Source organism: Eucyclogobius newberryi, unplaced genomic scaffold, assembly GCF_026437365.1.
Source record: "Eucyclogobius newberryi isolate DKJ021-1_F unplaced genomic scaffold, fEucNew1.0.hap1 SCAF_10, whole genome shotgun sequence".
In the NCBI taxonomy this organism is placed as follows: Eukaryota; Metazoa; Chordata; class Actinopteri; order Gobiiformes; family Gobiidae; genus Eucyclogobius; species Eucyclogobius newberryi.
Window position 1 is genome coordinate 23,059,079 of NW_027315724.1, and position 20,946 is coordinate 23,080,024.

The following is a 20,946-nucleotide window of genomic DNA, read 5'->3' on the forward strand; positions in this document are numbered from 1 at the left end:
CACAAGCTATCAGAGCTGCTTCAGTGCCAAAGTGGTGCTGTTTACCAAGGCAATTACAATACAAATAGAGTTGGAGGTGGTTAGGTAGGAGAGAAAGGAGGGGGGTAGATGTGAGAAGAGCAGAAAGGGTAAGCTAGGGAAAATGAGAAAACACTAAGGAAGGCGAGAGTGATCACTTTCTTCAAGCCAAGGGGAGCACAGGGCCACGCTGACGTGGAAGATTAATTTAGCAATCAGCTGTACTTACTGTTTTATGTCAAAAAGAATATGTGACACTGGGTGTATGTGTGCGACTGCTAGAGGGAGCATATGGGAGAACTAATCTCTCTCCAACAGGGCGCTTTTTTTTTTAGCCCAATGTTCCCCATCTGAAGACAAACTATGTGTGTGTATAAACACAGCAAAATATCACTGCGCGCGTCTGTGTGCATTTGTGCACATTCTGTGCATTACTTTAGGATCATCTGCAGCAGTGTGTGTGTGTCGCTGCAAGGCTGAGGGAAATCAATACACGTTATGACAGGAAAATGAAAGCGCTGCTCTGGGTTACAACTGAACACAGAGGTAGGGTCCACACAGATGGGATACACGCACGCACACATAGTGGTATATATTTAGAAATACATATATATATATATATATATATATATATATATATATACACACACATATATATTTATATATATATATATAAACACACATATATATTTATATATATACCGGCCGTTTGCCTGTGATGTGTGTTTGTTGAATAGAAAAGGAAGGCATTCCATTAGAGCACACACATACACACACTTTAAGAATACACACAGCAATGAATTCTCATGCACAGACTTCACAGTGGCAACATGCCCCCGATTAAACAACACACACACATAAATACAGAGCTGCTGGACAAAGCCACTGTGGCATTGTGAGATTGGGGTCCCCCTGTGTGACAGAGTGTGAATATAAATAAGGCCAGTCCATTCAGGCCTATGAAAGAGGCTCTGGTGCTGGGACCCTTCAGCTTTAGCCAGTCGCTGCCCAGAGGCGGGGGAGGGGAAGCCTCTCTGCTGCCTGTCCGCTCCCTGTGGGCCAGGGGTACACCACATCTCTACCCCTGCAGGCATATGAGGATGTACGTTTGTGCATATCCCTCCCCTAAAAGAGCTGCACACACAGTGAGTGTGTGAAGTTCCCCTGGAGGAGCTGAGGTGACGCTGGGCGATCAGTAGTGCTGAGTAGTGTCACGCTGGTGGTGACATGAAGCCGGGGAGGGATGACAGATGAGTCTACACGCACACACACAAATACACAGAGGACCATTTATTAAAGACTGTCAGGGTACAATAGGGCTGGCCAGGAAACCATAACACTGGACCTGTGTGCGTGTGCACGGATGTGTGCACGTGAGAGAGAGAGGCTCACACTCCCAGAACAAAGATCCCTCTGTAGTGGAACTGTGAACCTCCGCTCTGTTTGTTAGGTGTGAGGACATGGGCACCTTCACATATACTACACACAACACATAATACTTTCACTCAAGCAAATATTTAGTTAGCAATAATCATTTAGTCAGTAAAAGCATATTTTTTTTTGTAAAGTCAGCCACTGCTGGGGGCCATTGAAGCACTTGAGTTTTTCAGGTTCCTATAGGTTCAGTGGCGGAGAGCAGTGCAGTACACATCTCTTACATAATTAGTCCAGGTTTGATCACAATCTGCAAGAAACTGCGTTATCAGGACCAAGGCCAGAGGCAGTGCCATCCGCCCCAGTGTTAGATCCAGTTAGATCTAAATGATGCACTTTACAGAGTTACATCAAGTACATATGTTTTATGGCTAGAGCAGTAAATACATTTCTCACTACAAGATTTCTTTTAAAGAATTTGCTTTAACATGTAAGTTTAAAAACAAATTGCTACAGCCCCAGAGTGGACTTCACAGTGCACCTGAGATCTTGGTTGCTCTTTCCTTTCAAATTCCCACTTCATTAGCTTCCTGGGACTTGCTGCAAGGTTTAATTTCATTGAGGGAATAGGAGAGCGGACGGGACAGGGTGTGATCAGACACGTTAATTAGAGTCTGACTCGCAGGTCAATTCACAGGGTCTCCCTCAGCGCGCCAATGTGAAGAAAAGATAGAAATTTCATTTGAATGATTTTCATTATACCTCTGTCTAATACATAATTTACTCCCAGCAAAGTCCAGCAGTAATGGCTGCCTCAACACACAGCTATACCACACCACCATCAACGTGACACACACACATTTTTCGTTCCACCCCCACAGTTCAACCTTTTTAACCAGGTTAGGGTGTTTCCATGGGAACCAAACAAGCACAGGACCCCATTTCTCCCACAAGCCTCCTCTTTTTGTTTCCTTATCCGTCTTTGTGCCACTAGTTTGGCCGAACCGCTAGAGTCTGATCACCAGCCAACTTGTTTACTACAATTCAAATGGACTGTTTCATGGACACGCAGAAATGGTGACCTAATCGCAGCGTCCTTCTCTGTGGACATTATCATCTCCTCTCTGACATCCATCCCTCCTTCTGTCTTGGCTCTATCTATCCTTCTGTCTCTCCATTCGTGGTCGAACATAATTTGAGTGCAATTAACTTCCCTTAAAAGCTTCAGCTCTGGTTTAAGCGGTTTGAATTAGCGAGGAGGGGCGCGCTGAGGACAACATGAAGAGGTAGGGACAGGCTGAATGTGGTCGGGGCAGAATCAAAGTCACTGTCAGCTGAGGCAGCGTGGAGGAGAGAGGTGTGTTTGACCTCACTAACACAGACAGTAAAACACTAGAGCGGCTCCTGCTGCTGCTGCCGCCACCACTGACATGTCATTGTACTGTACTGAGGAAAACACTCATAGGGCTTTTCCAAATGTCTACATTCATATTTCATACATGGATCAAGTCTCCAATGGACAAACATAATACTTATGATGTATTTTTTTGGTCTGAATGTTTGGTTCTTCTATGTTTAGTTATTGATTTGTTGCTGAAATGTATTGAAGTTGAATTGCTTCAAAATATTGTATTCATGTTTTTCAGATGATGTTACTTTTTTCTTATTTTTTATATGTTTAGTAGATCACAGGTAAGTGCAATGCTAATATTCTCTCACAGTAAAGCAAAGATAACAACAATCGCATATAGCCACAACGTTTCTCACAACGTCCTTACATTTTAGGCAAGTTGTGTGTGAGAAGTTATTACTTTGAGTCGAGTTCTTTGCATTATCTTCCTCATTAATTCAATCACGAAGGTCAAATAAGACAGAAGAATGGTCTTTTTACGACACATTTTAAATGTCTGTTGCTGAAATAGTTACAATTCCCCAAAGCAAAATGGACTCACTATAGAGATGTTTTGAAATAGAAATTATTTCCAATAAAAGGTTGTGCAAATATCTACAACATACACACACCTGAAACCGGAATGAACTCGAAGGGTCATTTGGCGTTTCCTTTTTCCACCCTTTTTTCCTTATTCATTTGCTCCCACCTTCCATAATCTGTCTCTCTCTCTCCTTCTCTCTGTCTCCTCTTCTCTCTCCCTTCTCTCTCTCTCTCTCTCTCTCTCTCTCTCTCTCTCTTTCCCTCTGTGAAGGTCATGCAATTGATTTTCTTCTGTCTATTCATTTTTCAAGACTGGCTTTGAAACGTGGGAAGCAGACAAAAGCCACACGGATCCCTCCCCTTTTTTCCTCTATCAATCCCTCTCCTCTGGCGAGCCATCGTCCATCCAAAATAAAAAAAAATAAAAAGTTAAGTGAGGAGGAATGCACGCCCCGCCCATCTCCCTTGTATCATCTCTTTTCTCTCTCTTTCCTTCCGCTTTAAATTCTCTCTCGGACAAATCTCTGACCACATTCCACTAACGGAATTAAAGCCATGCATCACACTTACTGCCCTGCCAATGCATTGTGGGTAGACTTGTTCAAACAGATGTCCAAATTAGCATTGTGTTTCCAGACTTGGACCTGGTGCGATTATTTGACCTGTTAGTACAAAGTAAAATAATTGCTTTAATGTTTAAGCACATAAACATAAGCAAAGATTGTGTGTCGCTGCAACATGTTGCGACTTATTGTCTCGGGCAGGTGGCATACAATTTTCCATGACCTTCGTGTAGATGAGACACGTGCATTAATCGTTCACATTTGTACAACAAGTGCTGCTCATTGTAGTCCGCTGCACATTTGTCTTTCTATTCCATTCGGAGTTGGAGACGCAGGGATGAACGGATGCTCAGGCACACCTGCTTTCTCTACACACCACCTATTTTTGCTCTCAAGGCCACGAGCGAACCTAGAATACATAAGGAAAACAATTTGCTGCAAGAAGATCGCATCCATGGTCACGGCAGTGAGGGGAGTTGACATACAGGACCGGCTCATTGTTTGTTTGTGCACAGACTATCAATAAATACATCTGTATACACATCCTGTTGCATACATACCAGTAATACATAACTGCTGTTGAAATACTTTTATTGATGGTGAAGAGGTAGAATTTTATTTGTAGTTAGCTCTAGATATTAATGATAAATTATCAATACAATTTAATAAACATATAAATACATATAAATTTAAAGTCTTGGTCAGAAAAAAAATATAGCTATGAACTGTTGAGACACCAAAATGAAAATGTTGAACGTTATCTATCTTATCTTTAGTTATCTTTATATAGTTTAATAGTTCCAGCAGAGGGGTATCTATATATGCATTATGTATGTAGCGGATTTGTAAACATAAAGTGATTTGCATAACACATAGTATTATAGAAAAAAGTATTATTGAAACGAGGGACAACCTTCCACAGATCTCCTCATGTGAGACAAGAACTGGCAGCCGCTGCACACAAAAACAGCTCTAATTGTACTGTAGCGGTGCCGTTTCCCCCCAGTAATAGTTGCAATTAGACAGACTGTTATAATTACACTGTCCTTGTTATGTAGTTAATTTCTGTCATTACAAACCACACCAATATTTCCTCTTTGTGTGGCTCTCATTCACTGGCATACAACACATTCAAACACATCAATGGAAGGCTTTGGGAGATGATGACACACATCATTCAAACAAGCCAAGTGTACCAGCCGAGCTTATTATGGTCACTCAAAATTGTCCTTGTCTGACCTCTGTGTTGTGGCATGGCACGTCTGTATGTGCAGGACTAAACTACTGTGACATAAAACAAGAATGAAAGCAGAACAGCTGTTGGTGTTGTTTCTTAGGGTGTTGATTCTAAGGCTGTACTGTTGGTTGCAGGTTTTTAGGCTAAATTAAAACTTGTCATCTTTGATTTCAATGTATTCATTTGAACTTGTTTATGCAAAACAGGCAGAGGAAAATGTTACAAAGGGTTAGAAACAGCATAGCCTTTTTCTGGTCCAATTCCTGGAAAAAATGGTGATCCAACTTCTAAATCTATTACAAAAATGTGTATCACTGTAGGCTAGCCACTAAATAACAAAGAAGTGGCAATAAGAAGAAATGCCATGTCTCAGCCTGCTTCAAGTCGTCGATCATTGTCCCTGTCCTCCAGAAGCCCCGGATCACTGGACTTAATGACTACAGGCCTGTGGCGCTGACGTCTGTAGTCATGAAGTCATTTGAACGCCTTGTCTTGCCCCACCTCAAGTCCTTCACCTCCTCACTACTGGACCCCCTGCAGTTCACCTACAGAGTCTGTAGACGACGCCATCAACCTGGCTCTCCACCTGGGAACCAATGCCAGGATCCTGTTTGTGGACTTCAGCTCTGCATTCAACACAATCCTCCCTGCTCTGCTCCAGAACAAGCTCTCCCAGCTCTACGTGTCTGACTCCACCTGCAGGTGGAGCACTGACTTCCTAACGGATCTGAGGCAGTGCGGGGCACAGGGGCTGTGTATTTCTCCCCTGCTCTTCTACCTGTACACAAAGTACTGCACCTCCGGCCAAGTTTGCGGATGACACCACCCTCATCGGGTTCATCTCAGGTGGGGATGATGTCTACAGGAGGGAAATGGACCGGCTGGTGTCCTGGTGTCCAATGCCCAGAAGACAGTGGAGATTATCGTGGACTTCAGGAAAGCCACAGCCTCCCGGCCCCCCCTCACCATCACAGACTCCCCCATCACCACCGTGGACTCTTTCCGCTTCCTCGGCACCATCGAGTGGGAGCCCACCATCAGCTCCCTCATCAAGAAGGCCCAGCAGAGGATGTACTTCCTGCGGCAGCTGAGGAAAACCAAGCTGCCAGAGGAGATGATGGTGCAGTTCTACACGGCCATCATCAAGTCCATCCTCACCTCCTCCCTCCTCCCCTCATCCTCACCTCCTCCCTCCTCCCCTCCTCCATCACCGCTCTGGGACGCGCAGGTTGGATCACAGCCGACCCTTCTCACCCTGGTGTATTATGGGTAAATTCACAAGTTCACATGCTAACCAAACAGAAGACACATGCCTCTGGAGGACATAAACATTGGAACATGACTTGGATGACGTGGATGCCTAACCGTGCCCAGATCAAACCAAGGCAAGGCGCCTCGGCTTTGGGATACAGCTATGGTGAATATTTCAGGCTCACCTTTGCTGCAGTTACTATCGCCTTCCAGAAGAGGGCTCCAGGGCGGGTCTCCCTGGCTGGCAAAGGTGCGCATGTGCAAATAGCTGATGGTAAGCCGGATGACAGAGGCCTTGTCCAGTTGGCTGGTGATGGCACCTGGCAATGGCAGCATTTTGGCCAGCTCAAAGAACTCAAAGTTCTCTTTGCCTCGCCGCGAACGAGCTGCATTACGAGACTTCTCTTTTCGCAGGTTCTGGAGACTAAAAACAGAGTGGAGAAAAAAATATTAAGGGCACAAAAATTATGGTAAAACTGATAAAGAACATGGAGCATAGGAGACCACGTGGATCAAATGGTAGAAGAAATGTCTGCATCAGCACAGTGTAAAGTGGTTAAGGGTATCTCATAATTTCCATTTACTGCCCACCTGTTGATTGATTCATAGTCTGTATAAATGACCTGAGTATCAGTCATGAAAAACTCATTTCATAAATACATATAATGGTAATGGTCCCTGCAATTCATGTGAAACAATCTCCATTCTACTCACACTCTGGCACAATGGCCTGGTAATTACAGGCAAACTCCTTTCTTCTGCTGAGCCCAGTCCTAATAATGCCATTTGCTCCAAAATCTATACGTGAACACGCGCACAATATTTCTATCTCTCCCTCTCTCCCCTGTCCCTGTTCGCTGTGCCTCATCTGGTCCCGGGCTGCTGAGCGGAGGCTGTGATTGAGGGATCAATAGGGGAGGGAGGGGCTGTGTGACGGGGAGTGGAGGGCGGGGGGGGGGGGGGGGGGTCCGGGCTCAGGTAGCCTGTCTCTCTGATTGGATATTGACTCTCCTCAATAGGGCCTGAGTGGTGGAATTATGTTGTCACAGCCACTTCACAATTTGTGCCGGTGCCGCGCAGGAAGAAAGTGTGTGCGTGTATGTGCAACCGGGTGAGAGGCTGTGGAGGCAGACGACTGGGCAGTTGTCCCTGGTGTTCATGTTGTTGATTCTTGTCATAAAAAGGCCACCAGCTGAGCAAGCGTCAATGCGAGCCACTATAACACATATGCTCATAACTTAATCAGAGCTCAGTGCATGTATTCTGTCTTCTGTGTGTGCTCCTCCGTGTGTCGTGTTGCTGCCAGACCCTGTAACATCTCATTATTATACCGCCTCGACCCCAGCCACCCAGAGCAATCAATATACACACATTGATTCTGCTTAGTTTTTATATCCGCCTGTAAATGACTGCCCATTAATAATTCCGGCCAAATTTACTTAATCTCCCGCTAAGGGGAGGGTATTCGCCGCTCTGACAGGATTGGCAGCGGGGCAACAAAGCGGGTTATATGTTGCACCGATGAGAGCAATCCTGGCGCGGGTGAATTGTGTATTACTGATGGAGTTCTTCCACGGCTTGTCTGGTTGTACGGCGCATGGATTTTACCTTGTGCACATTAATTCATGGGCATGCACGCCAGCTTAGACAATGTCAGCAGTGTGTGAGACCTCACCATGGAAGGGTGGGAGGCTTGGCCAGAAGTCCTTGTAGGAAATCCCACTCCACGCTCACGCACTTCCCCTCGCTAACAAATGGCATGGTCGCCATCCTTCTCCCAATTACTCGCCAACGCCTGTGTTAACGAAGGCTCTGATTGGCTGGGAATGAGACGGAATCAAACCTGGAAAATAAAAAAAAACTTTGCGTTAATACTGTATATTCCATATTATTTAGAGAAAGCTAAACATTTTTGCAACAAACAGCTGTTATATTGTATGTGACTATAAGTAAAAAGAAAACGGCAAACAATAATCAACATTTCATTCCTCAGAAATAATTAATTTTTCACACTGATATTTAAACCACATAAAAAAACGACAAAAAAAAAACAATGAAAACTTCTCTGGGCCCGACATTTAACCCCCATTTCAGTGTGCAGGTTAAAAAAAAAGTCAGATTATTAACTGAAACAACAAAGATGAAGGCTTGTGTATTTTGTGATAAAAGTTTGTGCTCTAATTGACTCTTGGCACTGATCATCTGTGAGAAAAAGGAAATAATGGTGCCACTGATTCATGATATATAATTTGAAATCATAACTTGAATCCAATCATAGAAAAAAGACCTCCCCATCTATAGTCAATGCCTGGTGGCCTCTTATTGCACGCTAATGTACCAGATCATGCCAATACTCTCCAATCACTGCCTCGACTCTGTGTTGACATTTAAAGGGCTATTGTGGCCCAGAGCACCCCAGTGTCATGCCCTTGGGCCCGGAATGCCCTCTGCCTCTCACTCTTTAACTCTCTCTATCTTTGGCCTCAGCTGGGTCAGCACAATGAAGTCGGTGGAGTTTTGGCAGGGCAGGGGAAATGGATTATACTGTATGTGGACCCTGACCTTGGCTAAGAGGGGTCAGGAGGAGATCAGCAGGTCTGGCACATATCATTTCACAAATCGGTCTAAAACAACACGTAATGTATGCAAAAAACTTGTTGGATCGGTTTCAAAGACAGGGAAGTCAATGGAGGCTGCAGCAGAGCGGGGAAAAGCCGTGATGGGGTCATTCATGTACCTTTGGATTTATGTATTTGAGGATTAAAGCACATTTTCACTCTTCCTTTGGAACATGGTCTGAGGTTGGGGATAAAGACTGACCCAAGCTGACACATTTAAGCTTGTGTATTTTCACTGGGTCATCCAATGAGTGGTTAGAATACACAGTCTGTGTTAACTGGCAACGTAGAACTGGAACTAGATTGGGCAGATTATTGAAATAATCCTGATAACTATGAATTTAGTTTAGACAATATGCACATTGAATATTGTTCATAATAAAAAGAACCTACCGAAAAGAGATTATTAGAAATTAAAATTGTGTAAACTTCTAAACAAGTGTACAAAGTGATAGTTCTGCACCTTTGTGGGTAATTCAAACTTAATTAAAAATTAGTCTGATACTTAAACGTCAATAATACATTTGAAGATTATATTTTAACACATTTCTGGTGACATAATACTGACTGATTATTATCGGTCATATATATTGCGGTATTCATCTTGTCAATATAGTCCACCCATAAATGAAATTAACTATTAAAGGTAAATAAATAAACTGGCCTAGCTATTGCTAAATTTCCTTTACTGTACTGTTTTCTTTATCTGTGTGAACTGCATTATCCTCACACACAAATATCGAGCCTAAAAAGGCTGAAAAATGTCCACAATAATGCCCAAGTTGGTGGTATCTCCATGCATACACCTGTCAAAGCACATGTATGAATGAATTGCCAACTGTTAGAGCTTGACAAAATGTGCTGTTTGCCAGAAAGCAAATAGTCTGTGACCGAATCATATCACATTTTCTTGCACGGATTGCCAATCTGTTCATGGCAAGAAGACATAACTCATAAGTGATTTATTCTGCTCATCCGGTGGCAAACTTCTTCATACTTTGTGTCTAACGTAAAGAAAAAGGAAGAGTATTTCTCAACAAGCTTGAGCATGCAGTGCTGACAGTCTGTTCTGGACACGTACTAAAGAGGAGATGGGGCAGAGCAAAGGGCGCTGCACCTCTGTCTAACAACTTCACCTTTGTCACCTTTTCCAGCTCACCGGGATAACTGCACAACATTTTAAATGAGGGCCCATACAGTACAGGGGATCACAGAGTGTGAGGGGAATCATCTTCTGTCAAATTCTCCCTGTCCCGAAGACACTCTCCCACCCACAGCCGTATGTTTATCTCTTAATTGACCCTATCTGAGCTTATCTAATCTATCCCCCCATCTTTGTGTCTCCGATATCTCTTCATCTCGAGCAGCGCCTCCCTCTATCAGGGCACACACAGGGGCGTAATGGACAGGGGCCTACACAGTAATTATTCAATCAGCTTCATAACCTTGTCACAGGTTGGCCGCTCCGTTAATGCACTCACCCAAATAGACCCAACCACTTTGACTGCTAATGCTCTCACTGGCGACCGGCACAGATGCATGTCAAAAGTGTCAGAAGATGAAGAATGCCCCAATCAAAAGAAGGTTTGGTTTGGGGATGAACACAAATGATCAACCTGTTTGCTGCATGGTCGCAGGTGTTCTCAATGTGTTGCTGCAGTATTGCATATTTATGACTGTGCTGTATGTAGATAAGTGGGACCCTTAGCCTATAGGGCCGTGCTCTCTTGGCTGGGGCTCAGCAGCAGCAGAGGAGGACACTGCAGCGCATACTCAGGCGATACACGCCGTGCGTGCACTCTCTCTCTGGCTGCTCGCTTGGCTCGTGCTCTGTTTATTTTCTGCAGGGACGTTTAATTAGGGCCTCCAGCTGTCAGAGGTTCGTTAGTGCGCCCCTCCTCTTGGCGAACCCGCCCCTCCCCATGGGGAGTCAGGGGCATCAGGCAAATGAACACATTTAAGTCAAACGGCACGCAGATAGACAATAGGCTGGGTGCTGTGCCACCAGCTCCCCAAGGTAGAGACATGCTTGTTTTATGCCTCATCTCCTCAACCCCTGGGGCCCAATACAGAGGCTGGTCCAGACTGTCAATGCGGTCACAGAGGTACACTCATAGGACATGACATCACATCTATGCTACCGTCATGCTAAGTGAAAGTCCAGCTAACTTTTAAAACACAAAACACCTCACTTTTGATTAAAGTAGGATCAAAGAAAGGCATCAGAACACTTAGCATAGACATAGAGTTGGCCATGGTTATCAAAGAGTTTATATAGCCTCATGTTGGCTATTTGGCAATGTTTACTCTGATGATATTCTATGAATTTTCTGACAGTTCTACACAGAGCAGCATCTTTAATTATCTCTGACCAGAGGTAAAAGCAGGAGAGCGCTGATACAACGCCAATCTAAGTTATTCCTGAGAATAATATTTTATCAAACAGGCAGCGTTCAATATCAGGGAAGATGTAGAAAACATGGCTTGAAATAACACGCACAGAATATCTAATGTGGCTAGTTTTCTATCTGGCCTTTCATGTTGTTGAGTAGTTGTAAATGAGTGTCTGGAGCGTCCGGGGAGATGAAGTTTGGTATTCTGGTTGGAGGGCTGAAAACTACTTATCATGCATTACGGCCCTGGTCAGACCTCAGGATTTGGAAGTCAAAAGACTTTAATGTACAATTTTTCAGCCGCTGATCAATCGACAGCTGCTGGACATGAAGATCTCTCTCGCTCTAGCGTTCTATATTCCATATTCTGGCGCACTCGGCATTCTGCTTCCGTATAGGAGCGCCGGCTGCGGTTGACCTTGTCGACTCTGGATCATTCCCAACCCAAGGTTCTCTCCAAGTCTCAAGGGCCTTGGTAACCCCCCACCACCAGCACTGCACATATACTCACTGCCTCCACGCATAACCCTCTCCACGCTCCTCCCTGGCCCCCGCGTGGGTCATTAATTATCTAATGGAATCAATACGCCGTCAGATTGGACCGGCATGACCCCGCCCGCCCCCAGGTACCACCATGTTGATGAAGCGGAAGAGCTAAAGAAATGGCCAGCAAAACTGTGGGAGTGGGCACCGTTGCCGCGTGGACCTTCACTAAACTGAAGGAATAAAGAGATCCGTGATAAATAAATGATTAGTGGGAGATGGCCAGTGGATGGGGGATGGAGGGAGCATAAGAGGAGGAAAAGATTTGAGAGAACCGGACAGTGGAGGGGAAGAAAACAGCAAAGATACTCATAAAAAAGGAGAGAGAAAGAGATTTGCTAATGTTCCTTGGTAATCAATACCTGCTTCCCCCTCCTCTTTTATTACAAGAGCCTTTGGTGAAGTGTGCTTTGATGTGCGCTCCTCACGGGCGTGGATCTGCAAAGAACGCAATCCATGTCTGTCATAATTACCTTCCACCTTGGCCACTGTCCGCACAAAAGAAACTTCACCTACACTGTATAAAACATGAAGCTATGGACGATGAAAAATGTATTCTCTACGGGATGGGTAACTACACTTATCCTGATTTGAAGTAGTGCTTTCTGAATGGCAACACGATTAATAAACTGCAACAATGCGCTTTGAGGTGAGGACAAAAGCACTGTAATTACTGAACAGGGAAGCAAGCAATTACTAGCAAAAATAAATGAATCAAAACAATCACTCTTTTCAAAATGCGCATATGACAAATTAGTAAATAGTTCAAATATTTTTTTTTTTTATTTTTTTGAATGCGAAATTGCACTTGAAGTTAGAAGAAGAATCAAAAGACAACAGAAAATACATTTGAAAAAAAACATCAAATTTAACAAAAAATTTAAGCCAAACAAGACAAGGAAAGAAACACACAACATTCACAACTATATGTTTATATTTTTGGCACCCAACACTGTTCCAAAAATTCCAAAAGTTGCTTGTGAACTCAAAAATCGACAACAGAAAGCAGGCAGAAACGTCTAAATTTGGCTGTACGACCTATAAGACTGAAGATGGTAAATCCACTCCCGCAGGCTGGGACCACATCAGCGCTGACCTCCAAATAACCACAGGCCAGAGCGCAGCACACAGGGTCAGAGACTGCCTCCCATACAAACGCTGCAACCAACATGAGCCAGGAGAAGAAAGCACAATCCAAACAGCAGCGGAGCGATGTCCACATGCTAATGCAGACACATCAATTAGCATGGGGCAGAAGTCAGAGTTCAGACCAGTGTCAAACTGTTGATAAAGAGTTGTACAAGTTGTGTAGGTGTCAGTGGTGCGGACGGGGGGGGGAGCAGAGACAAATACTAAAATTCCCACTCAATGCTCCCAGCTATGACTTTTCCCCCCCAAATACACTGCCACAATTAGACAGATTTCGCTTGATGTGGCGGCACGAAGTGAAAAACAGGGACGGCTCCAAAACGGAAAGTTAAAAGAGGCGGCGAGATGCCTATACATGACATGCACATTGGCGAGCCGCGTCCATCTCGGCGTTTGCCTGCGGATGTGAGCGGGCGAGCCGATCCCTTCAGGCCAGAGTATGAATGACAGCGGGGGTTATGTAAGGAGCCACGCGGGGCAGGAGTGGACAGTCCGAGCGGAGATCAGGTCAGCAGAGTGTGACACTAAACACATCTTCCTGACACTGCACTGACACCTTCTGTGGCTGTCTGTCAGCACGACTCGCAGCAACGCACTGAGACGCACGCCGGCATAGACACCACAGGCATGAGCGCGGCCCGGCAACTGTCTGTCAATGCTGAGGCAGAGGCAGCACAAGAGGGACATGTCTACCTGCGGACCTGTCACTGGCTCAGTAACGCGCCTGTCGGCTCCAGTCTGCTAAATGCTCTTCATTTATTTACTGCGCTTTTGATAGCCGTCGTTTTGCGCCGCGGCGATTTGAAGAAAGTTTACCCTGGAGAATATTATCTTTCATTGTTTTCGATCACAATTAGCTGAAGTCACGTTGTGGGATACGAGGAAAACTATCCAATAAGTTTCAGTGATCTAAAACTACTGTCCGTTTATGAAATCGACAGTATCAAAGTAAGCAAAGTAACACAATAGAAAGCATTGACATTGTGTAAAAATTGGACATGTAAATTTAGGAATTTGAGTTATTCATCACAATTTCCAAAGGCATCTGTAAAACCCCTATGGTATTTATTCTGCAACAAACATTTAAAACCCACAAATCCTCCTAATTTAAAGTCATTATTTTGATTGAACATAAATACAATCCTTGATGTCACCTAAAGACTATAATAAAATCACTTGTATTTGAGGTACAGAGAAAAGACAGTAAACCAAATCAACACAAACCATAGAGTAAAACACAAATAAATGTTGAATTCCAGACCATAAAGATTCAACAGCTCTAACATCCCACTAAACTGAGCATTTATCACAGAATGACTTGTGCAAGGCTCTCACTTTGACTGGAACCGCCAAAGCTCCAGACACTGAAATTTCAGATCTGGGAGCCTGAAATTCACTGGTTTGATGTTGTTATTTACTTTTTCGCACGGCGCTCGACACTGTTCGTTCGTCACAGTCGTTTTGCCGATTGGGACCACCTGCTGAAACGCGCCCGCAGGCACCAGCACTACCGAGGTACTAAACTGTGACCAATTGTGCGAGTGCAGGTGGAGGAAACGCACACACCACATCTCATTTATCCCCGAGTAGAGAGGAGCCATTATTATTAAAGTCAAGCAGCGCGCGAGCATAAAGGCACTTAATTATTTGGCTTATCTGAAAACGCAAAGATTGGAACTTTTCGCCGAGAAAATGTTAATCGGAAAAATTCAGAAGCGGACGGCGGATGAAAGGTGCAAAGCTGTCATGCGGGGATGAAAGGGTGCTTTAATCAGAGAAATTATGTGAAATTAGCTTAAATCAAATAATTAGAACACGCACTATAACTAATGCTACAGCGCTGTAGGCACATTTGCAGATTTTTGCAGATTTGTATAAAAACGTAATAGCTCGAGACTCTCAGAACTGAATTTAAATACTTACAAACGTGATAAAAAAATGAACAAAATCTGGAATTGTGCATCTGTCTCAAGGGCAATGCTCAGTCATAACTAATTAACTTGTATAAACTTTTGCATCTCAAAACACACAAGCATCAACACACTACTGAGGGAAAAAAGCAGTCATCGAAAATCTGATGGGACAGCGTAGTGTGGCACTTCTGTCTGAAGTGAGCGCGACATAAATACTTGTCAAATCTCACTATCTCCACTCACCTGTCTGGCATTTCTTTCCAGACTGCCACTGTTGCTCTTATCCACTTTCCCAGGTTCTTGCTCTGGTCTCTTCAAAGTGCCCCTCGCTCTGTCCCGTCCGCCTTCTCCGGCGCAAACTCTTCAGCAGAGACCCCCACTTCAGCGCCGTCTCTGATCCTAAAAACAGCAAACAAACACTGGACGGATGGACAGAGGAGGCGGCGGTGGAGTGGACCGCCCTTTTCGCTTCACACTTTCACAATGTCCGTCGCGAGGGGCACATGGCAGCAGGCTCCCGGCGGCGAGCCGAGTGTGTTGTTATTGATGTGTGTGTGTGTTTTTTTTCTCTCTCAAGACTCACTTCTCCGACACTGCTCTTCGGAGATGGACTCGGTTTAGGACCCCGGCAGTGTGTGAATCCTCTCTCTCCTCCTCTCCTCTCCTGCTCGCTCCAGCCGGCATCGCACGCCCCAGCTCTCCTCTCTCCTCGTCTCTCCTCTCGCTCGCGCACTCTCTCTCTCTCTCTCTTCCCGCACATTCACCGCTCTCCTCGCCGCGCTCTTTTCATTTCCTCTTGGGAAAGCCACCGCGCGCACCGGTTGTCTGTGCCTTCAGCTGCTCCCTCTCAGTCACTAGTAAATATAAAAGGCATGCTTGTACAGCCCCTCCGCCTCAGTCTCCCTGTGCCTCTTTACGTCCCTCCCTAACGCCGCTGCTGTGTCTCATGCTTTTTCGTTTACCCCCCCTCCACAACTGCCCCCCCCCCTTCCCTTTCCCCTCCCACCCCCCAACCTCCCCTTCTTCCGTCCCTCTCCAGTTTTCCTTTCTCACTGTCAAAGCTGCCTTTCAAATGCTGATTAGCAGCCAGAGCCAAAGGAGGAGGGAGAGCGGATGACTGGAACAAGTGGGAGATTCCATCACACTCACATGTGTAGTAAACTCCTGTCACAGATTCACTACACACATGTTTGTTTTCCGGAGGGCGCCGCGTCGGGATGGGTTATTCTGGAGCAACCTGACGCACACAGAGCAGGAGAAAGTGTAATCAGTGTCCTTCAAATTACATATACACAAAACCACAACAATACAGCTGTGAGCCTTTTAGCCGTTTAGTTGATTAATTGGTTGATGTTGTTGTAGTCGACCAAAATTCATATTAGTCCACTAATTACTTTATTGTGACTTATAAGGATGTATATGAACCACAGCAGAAAGGAGAAGGAATGGAGTGTTGGCTTTACAAATATGCAATTAGCAAGAATTTCTTTTATCGGTCGGTGCACGTTAAGTGAAATATATGGTCGGATCATGGAGATAATTTTGAAAGCTTTTGCCAATTCCACGCCTCATTTACTCCACTAATCAATGAGCCTTTAGTCGACCAAGGATTTCTTTAGTCGATAACAGCCCTCGTTAGAAGGATACACACAGTGTGTTTAAACTTGATCTCGAAGCATTTCTGGTGAAACGTTCTTAAATTGTCTTTGCTTGATATTTTAGGATAGCTGCCAAATCAAATCTACTGACAATGGAAAAACTAAAATATGCTTAAAATAGGACACCTTTAATTAGTAAAACAAAAAGTAAAAGCGAACGTAAAACCAGCAGTGGTGCGTTTTAGAGTATGGATACATTTTTATCTAAACAAGTTTGAACTTTGAGTATAAACAGTAGTGGACAGTTGTTTGCATGTGTGTTAATTCATTGTATTAATTCTACCTTAAAATAGCAATGTAATGTGTATGTTGTGTTGCCATAAACCAGACTTGGTTGAAGTGTAACTGTTATAGAGACAGTCAATGTTTCTGTCAGGCGCCTGAGAGGCTTCAGTGCAACAAGTGCATCAATTGTAAGTACTGTTTATTCATATAGCTTCCTAGATAGATCCTGGCAGATGCTGTCTAATGACAGATGAAAATTCAGTTAAATGTGATCATCACATGCATGGGGAGTCCTTGCCTTGGCATCTGAGCCTCGCCCTATTGTAATCAGTGATACATTGCGATTCTCTGCAGCCTGGTTGTATAGCTGCCATATATATGTTCCACAGCATATCTGCTCACACATCCACATGTGTATATGTGAACAAATAATCACACTCAGACTCACTCAAGTCCCCCCTCCTGTGTTCGTTCCCCTTGCCCTCAAACACTACTCAGAATATTGATACATCAGCCCTCCTCCCTTTTCTCTCCTCCATCACTCACTTTTGCAACTGAATACTGATAGGCTGTCTACTCCGTGGTCTGAGTTTCAAATCTCTCCCTCACTTGCACTGCCTCTTAGAACGCCCGCCACAGAAAGGCAACATAAAGGCGGAAATAACACAAGTTAATGCACTGAGGTAGACATAAATTCACTTAAGGACCATTTCAGATTATGTCAAGCTAAAAATGGGCTTAACATTGTGGGAAGGAGGGAAGTGCGGCGGAGGAGGGAGGCCATTGGCAGCGTGTTGCCAGCGGAAACTGTCCGAGTGGCTGGCAGGGGAAACCAGGGAACGGTCCGGGTCGCAACAAAAGGAGAGGGACGTGTGAAAAGTTCAGGCAAATGAAGATGCATTCAGTATTTTCCGCGCGGCTCCCACCCTCCCTGCTCATTGTTGGCAGTGTGGGCTCTGGCGCGGCTGAAAGGGGGAGAGCCAAGTGAATAAGGTTGTCAAAGTGTCCCGGAGAGCCCCCTTCAGAGACAGGCACACACTCAACAGCTTGAAACAGCTGAGAGGAGGGGAGACAACACACAGAAAATGCCTGTTTTTCTGGGGGACAGCGGAGGGGCCTTCCTGTATATTTTTTGAGTTTAAGAGTGCGAAGGAGGCTGAGGCGTATATGAATGCCGGTCTCTTTGGAGCGTCTCTCTGTCTGCATCAGAAGCGGAGCGCGCCAGAGACACTGGGAGAGGCGCTGTGTGATTTTGTCCTCCAAGTCTTCCCCAGGCGTCCTTGAAGGAGACTGACTGAGTGTGCGTGAGAGAGGAGCTCATAGGCTTAGACTTCACCACCGCGGCTTGCCTGGCGGAGCACTACTACAGGTGTTCTCTTTCAGAAATCGGGGTAGTCTGGGAAGTAGCAATCCGAGCGGGTGGGAGCGCGGAGGAAGCCGGACGAACGGGAACGCTAATGGAGAGGAGGCGAAATCCTTAGTCAGTGTTTGTGGCTTGGCTCTGGCGGGTACACGCTGTGGAGCGGAGTGTGACGGGCGAGCCAGCAGTCACACCCACATCTGACCTTGTTTCTCCACCTGTCTACACATGACAACAGAGCAGACAGGCCGCTGGAGGGATGCAAAAGAGAATTTCCCCCCCAAAAGATATTTGGAAAACTCAGGCAGAAGGGAAATAATGTGTCACAATAAATAATATTCACTCGTGTTCAGTAGATTATGACCATGGATCCTTTTATGTGCCTTCCATCCATCTATTCAGGTGCATGATAGATGTGGAAATTAGTGTCATTGAGTTAAAAACAAAAAATATGATGACAGTTTGTTACTTACTATAAATGAACAAGAGTTAATATTGAAAAGTAATGACTAATTGGAAAAGATGGACCTGAACACTAGCAAAAGACAGCATATGATACAATTAATTAAACTATTATTATTCTGTTTAAAATTACACTTAACACTATTGTAAAGTCTAAAAGTGCTTTTATTCGCAATGTGGTGTTGAAATAGGTGTGTAACCACATCAGCGTCGTAGGGTTAAATCCCAGCTTTGACCACTTGCTGAATGTCTCTACCTTCTCTCCACCTTCGGGCCCGAACAATCTTAAAAGAAAGAAAATAAATAGATTGGCATTGAGCATCGTGCCTTTTCCTTAGTATCAGATCCAGTTTGAGATTTGGGTTTTGAGACAACACGTGCTGTTAGTAGTGTACATCGATGTTGAGGTGTTACTTAAATATATCTCCCTCATTTCCAAAATACCTAGAAACCAACTAATAATGCTGTGAAATAAAACTAAAGATAAAGGCCAACACTGGTCCTGGGTTTATTCTTGGACTGATGCTGAGCATGTTCATTATCTCTAATGAAAAGATATCTTGAGAAAGTATCAAAGCAACAGGCTAGTATAAATCTAACCTTTATTAGCCGTTTCCTCCAAATACTCTCCACATTTGAAGAGGTCAGTAATATTAAACGACAGATACAGTGTTATGTTTGAGGATGAACATATTGACAAGGCATCTACAAGCAGCAGGCACGTTGTTTCTCTTCCTCAGGTGGTGGAGACAGGCAGGCTCTTTACAGCTAAAACTCTCCCGTCTGTGCAGTGAATAGGAATGAAGTTATTCTGCTGAAATGTTTCCCGAAATAACGCTTTGTGCATCAGACGTAATATACATATTGAAATGTTTTATTAACATGCAGAGGGTGAATGTAAAGAGTGCTCAGGCAGAAAGCATCCACAAAGGGTGAGTGAGAAAGACTTTCTACAGCCTTAAGTCCGGTTTAGGTCTAATCACACATAAATACAGTAATTATTCTGTAATGTGTTTCAACAGGGCCAGAACTCTATAGTTAGATTATGAGCTGGGAGTAAATGTTAAAAGAAAAGAGAAAATACAAAACAAAAGTTTGTATTCGTAGAGCTTATTACAACACAATGTGATTAAAGTGTTTTCCACTGTACAATTTTAAGTACTGAAGGTGACATTAAAATTAATTACAAATTCCAGTTGAAATTGACCCTAAAGTCTATACTTACTTTTAATAGTGACTTTTTAGTGGAGGGTCTGAAAAAAGTTTGTGAACTTACAAACATCATGACAAGCACCCTCCACCAAAAGGTTACAAAGTGCACCTTTAACTGCAATAACGTAAAGTGCACCTTTAACTGCAGTAAGTCCACCAGGAAAACTCAGAGGAAGTTCTTGTTCTATATGACTGTCCTAACATCAACCTGCCATGTGAGTACAGATGGAAACTAGAATTTATGGCTAAATCTGGCATATTTGTGATTATGTTACTTCATGTGCAAATAAACAAATAAATAAATACATTCTTCACTACCACATTACTAACAATACAATTCACATTCGAAAAGCTAATTATTTTCCTTGTGTATTAGATTTCCCCCCCCAGTATTAATACTTGAATCTAGTCTCTATACTATATCTAGAATTATTTTTCATTTTGGGTCATTTTTTTATTTTGTATTCGTTTAAACAAATATAATTACTCAAGCAGATTTTTCAAGTATTAAGTTACTTTCCATCCTTGAAAAGTAGATCCAGTGGCATTTAGCCCGTAGCAATTCAACTTGGCAGTGAAACGCTTTATCCTCCGACGCCCTACAGCAGCTCACATAGATGATAAGTGTAAAAGGCTGTTTAAAGATAACTGCCATAGAGTAGATAATATTCTAAATCTTTCAGACAATAACTCTTTGAGGGCATGTGGCCATTAAGGAGTCATTTGGTCTTTTGTTGAGTATGCTGCTCCATATTTCATTGAGATGCATATCGGTCTTTCCACTGTCTGCCCGCGCTGCTATTCTCTATTCAACAGTGACCCATTGCTCCCTGCCATACAATCCTTCACCTTTCTGGGCTTAAAAGTAATTACCACTTTAATTTGCTGTCCGCTTTTGTGCATGCCGGAGTGGACGTAACTGACTGCGGAGCTGAGGCTGGTGTGTCAGCTGACATGTATGTGGACGGTTTTACTCCAGGCCAGAGACAATAAGGCAATTAATTGAGAAAAGAGAAAACATAACAGGGTTTTTTGAA

The 20,946-nt window shown here is 44.0% G+C and overlaps 1 protein-coding gene across 2 annotated transcripts in view; it reads right to left on the reverse strand.

Moving 5' to 3' along the window:
• npas1 (neuronal PAS domain protein 1) overlaps positions 1–20,946 on the reverse strand; it is a 113,225-nt gene that overhangs the window by 16,781 nt on the left and 75,498 nt on the right. Inside the window, exons 2-5 of one of the 2 annotated variants that reach the window (XM_072463691.1) lie at positions 15,576–15,710; positions 15,236–15,391; positions 8,052–8,219; positions 6,562–6,800 (exon numbers count right to left, since the gene is read on the reverse strand). In XM_072463691.1, coding sequence (XP_072319792.1) covers positions 6,562–6,800; positions 8,052–8,146 — 334 coding nt within the window. In that variant the 5' untranslated portion in view covers positions 8,147–8,219; positions 15,236–15,391; positions 15,576–15,710. Of the gene's footprint in view, positions 1–6,561; positions 6,801–8,051; positions 8,220–15,235; positions 15,392–15,575; positions 15,941–20,946 lie in introns of those variants that run through there. The other variant, XM_072463685.1, reaches the window with a different exon arrangement.